The following is a 7342-nucleotide window of genomic DNA, read 5'->3' on the forward strand; positions in this document are numbered from 1 at the left end:
TGCAGTCTTGAGCATGAAATCAGAAGTTCGAGCAATATTGAAAATTAAACAACGTGGCATAGGTAGGCTTGCTTTGGGAGCACACGGGAATACCCCAAATCAGGGGATACAGGGAGACATGGGATGAACATCGTTTGAGTGCAGGTAAGCTAGCAGCAAGATAGAATTTGAGGGGCGACTGAGAAAAATGGGAGGGGAGCGTTGGGCTAGGAAGGTTCTCAGCTACTTGTACATGAAGAATGTCGATACAAAATGAAGGAAGCGAACCAGAAAATCGACGTGTAAATACTTAGAAAACAGCAGGGGGCCAAACCAAAAAAATATTATTGGTTAAAAAGAAGATGAAGGAAGCTGAGGCTGATATGTGGAGAATTGGCATTATCAAGAAGTCCGCTATAGAGAACTTTTAAGCGGGAAATTGCCAAGGAAAGGATCTATGATAATACTCGGGGTAGTTCTCTACTGTGAGGCGAGGACGGGAGTACTGCGAACCAAGACATATCGGGCCAAATACGAAGGGGTATACACAGTATGCAGTGCGTGTGGAGAGGAGAAGGAAACTGCCAAACACTTGATAATGTTCTGTAAAGGGCATCACCCTATAGTTCAGGATGATGGCACAAAGTTTTTCAAAGCACTGGTGTTTAGGGACAGGGAGGGCAAAATAGACTTTAAGCGGGTAGAATTAACTAGAAGGAGGTTATCTGATTGGTGGCTAAAGTCAAGGCACGAGTGCAAATTAAACCCTTCACTGCAAAGTACGAATCCTCAACCTCACTATTTAAAGAAAAAAAAATCTAGTTTTTGGTTCATTAGGTATTACGGCTTGGTGGCGCTAGCCTCCGCCCGATCGGAAGGGTACAGCCATATCAATCCATCCATCGCTGAAAAAAGTAGAACGAAAGCCGCTGAACAACGTAAGCGTTAGCCCCAAATGTTTTCAGTGATCAGAACACCTAAAATGCTGAGCGTGTCACGATGGCTAAAGAAACATGGTATTTTTGCATTCATTGGGACGCAAGAACTTCGTTGTTTATGAGCGATCTGAAAACAAAGAATTGAAAAAAAAGAATGAGAGCCTGAGCCTGATTGATTGCGTGTATCAACTGATATATATATATATATATATATATAGACTGGGAGTAATAATGTAATGGGCCTGTTAGTCTTCGTGAAGGTATGGGATATGGCACAACGGGAGCGTTGTCAACAAGGATAAATATGTTTATTTCCCAACAGTTTCGGGAGGGGTCCTCCCTTCGTCAGGGGATGAGTTACACTAACATAGACGTTCAAACTTCGTTGCTGCCACGTCTTTCTCTTCTTGAAAGATGTTTGCGAGAGTGAGAGAGAACAACAACAACAACAACAACAACAACAACAACAACAAAAACAACACAGTGAGCGCTGAGCACGAAACCAGCCTGTGCACATCAAAATGTCGGTCAAGTCCACATCCGGTTCTCATCGTGTGCTGGTCGGTTCTCGACGTATGTCGGGCCACCCAAGATTGTCGCCGCGGTGGCGGGAGGGGTCCGCGACAGCGTGCGTAAGGAAAGTTTCCCCTTAATGGGTCGGTCGGCTCTTTAGCTTTGATCTTCGCCCGTTTCCCCTCAATGGCCATCAAGTGGTAGGCGAGCGTAAACACTTTGTATGTACACGCGAGAAAAAATGTATAAGAAAAAAAAGAGAAAGAAAAAAAGGAAAAAAAGAAAGAAAAGACAGTGTATACGCATACTTTGAAAAAAAAAAGAAAGAAAGGACCATGTACACGTACGAGTCAGTCAGAAAAAAAACAAGCATGGTCTCCAGCTATGAAAATTTGTCACCAATTTCCCCCTGGCTTACTTCTCGGAGGCAGGAGAGTCTTCCGGGGTCCTCGTTGATGCCGGCAACTAATGTTCTAAATTTGAAAATAAAATATGCCTCACGCTGTTCGCACTGGCGCCTGTTTGAGAAACCGGACTGTAAAAGAGTTACGCTGATATTTTCAAAACTGTGGTTTGGCAGGCGCAGATGTCTAGATAAAGGTAGCTTCGGCAGTGAAGTGGCGTGGTACCGGTTATTATTGAGCTGCAGCCGAAATGGCGTGTCTGTTTGGCCGATATATTCTTGTCCGCATATGTTGCAATGTAGCATGTATATAACGTTACTAGAGTCACAATTGAGGCTTTCAGTTATGCAGAATTTGAAATCCGAGAAGTTCGCTTTTGATTCACGTGTTGTGACCATATGTGGGCATACCTTGCATCGAGCTTTTCCACAGGAATGGCACCCTGATTGAATTTTGGAGGGGTTTGCTTTTGCTCTGACAAGAATGTCCTTCAGGTTTTTCATTCCTGCGGTACATTACGTGAGGTGGCTTCGCGAAAATTGAAGTTAGTCGTTTGCTTTGCCTGATTATGTGTAAATGGCGGGAAAGTATGTTGTTGATTTGTGTCACTGATGAGGAGTAAGTTAGTACAAGGTTCGTTTGGGAAGTCGTACTAACTACGGGGCACTGCACTGTTGTTCTACAGTGGATGACGGTGAACCGGAGAGGCGTACCTTGAGTTGAGTTCTTGCGGTGACGTTGAACGCCGATGCGTTTGTCGCTGTCTCGAAACCTTCGGGGCAGGGCTCCTTGCGCGGGCAGCGGCAGAGGCGGATCTCGAGTGGGCTCTGCCAGTAACGCCGATGGATCAGACTGCAAGCAGAGCGCTCCGAGGCGCACACCGGCAGCTCGCGTTCCCAGGTGGCCTGTGTGCGTGCGCCCGTTCAACAAATTGTGCGCCCATAGGAACGCCGATGACGCGGCTCAAGTACTTCAGATAACTGATATATGTAAAGATGGCTGGGTTGAATTTAGCGTGAGCTGGCAAGTTTTTTTTTTTTTCGGTGATTACATTGACAAGGAGCTCAAGAGGACACGATTAATGTTTAGTCCCAAAATCATATTGCCTGAAAGGGAAAAGCGAGACTCCTGAAGTGGCGTTTGCATACTCTTCTGTAGTAGACACGGAGTCATGAATGAACCGCAGTCTACACTCTTGCGTATGAACGGCTTAAAAAAAATCGACAGTTCAGTGGTTGCGGTAATTAACAGTGCCGTTAACCTGCGCATACATGTAGCGACTATGATACCTTGTAGCCCAGGCAGTCTTATAGCAAATGAGTTCTGGCGTAATCTTCATATTTCATCGCTAGATTATTCGGCTAAATATCACATGCCTTTTGTTTTATGCATTGTTGCAAGATCCCGCAGCGGCGGCAGCATTCCGATGTACACGTAATTTGTATAAAAACGTTCGATGTAAACATAATTTGTATAAAAACGTTCGTGTACTGAATTTCAATTTAATTAACCAATTGATGCGCGAGCTTCGCCATAGATTCACATTAATTACGAAATCTTTACTATTAAAGCTGCTCGTGAGAGCATGTGACATTCAATCGCGACATTGGAGATACATTTAGCGTAATAAGCGGCCGGCAAAAACCAAGGATCACATGAGGAAGGACATCTTAACGAATTCGGCCACTCATGTTGTGAAAATTATTTTGCAAATATTCACTGCGGCATCTCCCTTAGCGTCATGCATCAACTTATCAATCAATCAATCAATCAATCAATCAATCAATCAATCAATCAATCAATCAATCAATCAATCAATCAATCAAATAATCACATGCGAGACGTTATAATCAAATGATTGGAGAGAGTGTGGGTGCTCTACCATGGTTTTATAGCCGAAAAAAGAATACAGGTCCGCGTGCATAAATCCCCAGAAACGTTTTCAGTCTACATCACATATAGACTATTTTCTTTGCTCAATTGTTTGTGACGCCATACCTGCATAGTGTACTCTTATAAAGTTGAAGGATATGACCTCTAAAAATGATTTGCTTAATTAATCGATCAATTGAAAAGTGTACTGCTGATCGGTCAATAGACTGACCCTGGTATACCGTTACCGGCGGGGCTGCAAGGTCGTTGTTATCGTAAACAACGTATGCTGCCCGCTGTCTTCTCCCCAGTTGTGAACCTTATTACGCAGTCGTCTCACGTCAATCACCTGAACGGTACGGTACACGTCAGACGTTGACCGATCGGTGAGTTGGCAGCGGCTGACTCAGCAGCTGCGGACTGCACTGGCACAAACAAGTTTAGAAATGTTCGGCTAGTGCACGTGGCTTTGAGTTTTTTTGGGGGCTCGTAAAAGTCAGCGGATAACAACGCTGAACCCTTTGTTGCCTCACTTACTGTCTGGCCATGCGGCGTATATTTCTGCTAAACGAAAAATTTTGCGTCCAGTTTCACTGTCTGCCGTATACTACGTGGAAACGGCCACCCGACTTCTGACCTGCTGGTCGCTGTATCAAATCCCGTCCGCGGCGGCAACATTTTCGATGATGACGAAAATTCTTGAGGCCCGTGTAGGTACTTAGGTTCAGGTGCTCGTTGAAGAACCGCAGGTAGTGAGAAATTTCGGAGCCCTCCACTACGGCGTCTCTCATAAACATATCGTGGTTTTAGGACGTTAAACCTCATCAAATATTATTTAGAACGGCCACCTTCACACTTTGGTACGAGCGCGAGCTTTACTCGGTCACCCATGTACCTAAAAGAAAAAAAAAAGGGTAGACTCTGGCTGCCACTATCTTGGCACGTATATTTATAAAGAACCACATTCAAAGCTAGTAAAAGTGTAGTCCTGCTGGTTATTTTTTTTTAAAGATCGGCACCACAGTCGGAGTGGCAAGGAGCCCCAAGAGCATTTCGGGTAATTCGCCGATGTAGTTGAAACACTTTAGCGGGGCGCTAGTCGCTTTTTGAATATCACTGTCCGAGCTGGGCGCTGCGCGCACTGTTCCTCACAGTGTATGGCGGCTGGAGGGTGTAATGCTAAGTTCGGGCTTGTTACGAGACTGTTTGAACAATAAATAATGAGACTATTATTATCCGAGATGTACTAGAATTTGCTCAGGGGCTCGTTACCGTGCTCCTTGAGTCAATATCGTTTTCAATACCTCATTTACAAGCTCGAGAGGGCGAACTTGGAGCAAGAATAAAGAGCAATGACTCCGCGCGGCGTTGTTCGGTTTTCGTGGTAGTAGTAGGCATCGGCGATCGTTATTCTTTACAAATGAAACACCCGGACAAGTGTAAAGAGAAAGTAGGTGTGTACCCTGTCGACATGTCTGGTTTTCAACGCACACGACACTTAAAAAAAAAAAGAAAGGCCACTTCTGATAGAACAACATTTCAGCAAAATCAGAGTTCGTTTAATAATTGACAGCGAGGCATTTTTTAATTGGGTGAAATGCTGGCAGATTGTAAGTATTATTTTTATTCTTCACGTAGGTCGCATGGAACTACGTCCTCGTTATAACTGGGAGAGGCCATTCTGCGGAAAGGATATGATGAGGAATATTGGAAGAAGAATCTTTGGATCAAAAGAATTCTTTTGAAATATGCCTCCATGTAGAGGTGCACCTGGCGACGCGCCAAACATGGATAAATGAAAAGCGGTGACGTTGGAAATGACGCACATTCGCAAACAAACCACACCAAACAATCACAAAAACACACAGCTGCATCACTTCAGAGTAGATAAGAATTCATTGAGGCATTGAATTCCGTTATGACTATTTTGTTTTCGTGTTCTACTAGTCCAACAGCGCAAGACTCCTGTGATCACGCTTGTTAGTACCGGTGAACATAAACACGGTTCGTAATTTTTCAACGTGCATCATTGATCTGGTCGTGCTATTCATTAAAGACGAGCGATATCGAGAAGTGCTAGGAGTGAAGAGGACGTTCTTAGAAATGTTACTGCTATTATGATACATCCGGTGTCCTATTTGTGTGCCCAAAGAAGTAACATTACTAAAACATGTACTGTCACCCATATTTATATGAAAAGATGTTCGGGACCAATAACTTACGAATGCTGGCAAGTGGGTATATTGAGAATGGTATAAAAGCCCCGGCGTACCGCATCTGTAAAGAAACGCTCGGCGAGAGCCATGGTTCCAGACCTCATTCACGGAAGCATTACTGCGTAACATTTCGTCCGACAAGGGTTCTGACTGAGAGCATCCCAGCCTGACGGCAACGCACGCCTACCGCATAACGTGTAGCATCTTTAGGCAGGAGCAAACACGTCACATAACGCGAGCGCATGCGCCTGTTCCCTGGGGCAGGACCCTAAAGTCGCTGTTTGACTCAGCGTCGTTTAAACGAATGCCCACGCATGTTTACGAAACTACGCGGGCCGTCGACTCCAATCAAGTGCTCACGTGCGCCAGGTGTCACTGGCGGCATTCGCGTAAGGAACACGGTGCACAGGTGGCGAAACACGCATGGAGTGTGGCTCCACGCATTATGCACGAGAGAATCTCGACTGTCGCAACTCAGGCGGGAAAGAGAGTCGACCGTGTTGCTGCATGCACGGCTGCTGCTGCTCACCCCGTTTCCGAACACGACGAGCGCTAAGGCAGCGGCCAGGCTGCAGCAGGAGAAAACGGCCAGCACAAGGCACCGTCGCGCGAGGCCCGCCATGGTCGTCGCCGCTGCTCCGAGGCCCCTCTCCTCGCGCAGCTCGCTCGACTGATGCCTCCCCCACCCCACCGCGCGCGAGTCTCGAGCCAAGGGGCGCGACAATGAAAGGGCGGCCTAACAGCTCGTCACCTGACTTCCCAGAATATCCCGCTGACCGGTTCGCTTACCGTTTTGCTGAGTACAACTTTGGCGCTTTCTAAGTTTAAGGCGGGCCTTTTTTTTTTTTTTTTTCAGAATAGACGCCCAGTTTGACAACGGGAGCGCCGTGACGGCCCGTCGGAGACACCCTGGCCTTCGCAGGACGCGGTATGCTGAAGTGACCTGGATTACAGTGCCACGGCCACTGGGTAAAGGGAAGGCACCGCTGTTCCTTTGTATGCAGTGGCCGTGATAATGCGCTGTATTCGTATTTCAATAGTCTTAATTCCGAGGGGAGTGTTACTTTAACGAATATTTCACTGAGAAACAAAAAAACAAATGTAGGCCCTTTTATTTCTTTTTCCAATTTGGGATGGTGGATCTACATTCGAGCAAGCTTTTGCATGCCTCGGTAATCCAATAAAAATATTTTTTTAATTTCCACTAATACACTGTTGGTGCAGGGAGTGGGGAAAAAGTGACATGCTGCTTGACTAAGTTCCCCCCCCCCCCCCAATTACATCAGACAAAGGGAGTGGTGGCGACAGTATACATAAAATGGTTGCACTAACTCACTTTCGTTACACAAATTTATGAAAGTACATGTAATAGAGAAATTTTAAATGGAGGCAGTACAGGTTGTGTACACTTGACATTAAA

General features: G+C 45.7%; 1 protein-coding gene and 1 long non-coding RNA gene across 9 annotated transcripts in view; one reads left to right on the plus strand and one right to left on the minus strand.

The window, feature by feature from the left end:
- LOC119176390 (uncharacterized) overlaps nt 1-6625 on the minus strand; it is a 213774-nt gene extending 207149 nt beyond the window's left edge. For 2 of the 8 annotated variants that reach the window (XM_075877577.1, XM_075877576.1), the window contains exons 1-2: nt 5929-6069; nt 2548-2739 (exon numbers count right to left, since the gene is read on the minus strand). In XM_075877577.1, coding sequence (XP_075733692.1) covers nt 2548-2739; nt 5929-6051 — 315 coding nt within the window. In that variant the 5' untranslated portion in view covers nt 6052-6069. Of the gene's footprint in view, nt 1-2547; nt 2740-5928; nt 6087-6451 lie in introns of those variants that run through there. The other 6 variants (XM_075877571.1, XM_075877574.1, XM_075877575.1 and 3 more) reach the window with 6 other exon arrangements.
- Nucleotides 1-7130, plus strand: part of LOC142775732 (uncharacterized) — a 7509-nt gene extending 379 nt beyond the window's left edge. The window contains exon 2 of the long non-coding RNA XR_012886955.1: nt 6779-7130. This is a non-coding gene — a long non-coding RNA (uncharacterized LOC142775732). The remainder of the gene's footprint in view (nt 1-6778) is intronic.
- The last annotated feature ends 212 nt before the right edge of the window (nt 7131-7342 follow it).

Source organism: Rhipicephalus microplus, chromosome X, assembly GCF_043290135.1.
Source record: "Rhipicephalus microplus isolate Deutch F79 chromosome X, USDA_Rmic, whole genome shotgun sequence".
In the NCBI taxonomy this organism is placed as follows: Eukaryota; Metazoa; Arthropoda; class Arachnida; order Ixodida; family Ixodidae; genus Rhipicephalus; species Rhipicephalus microplus.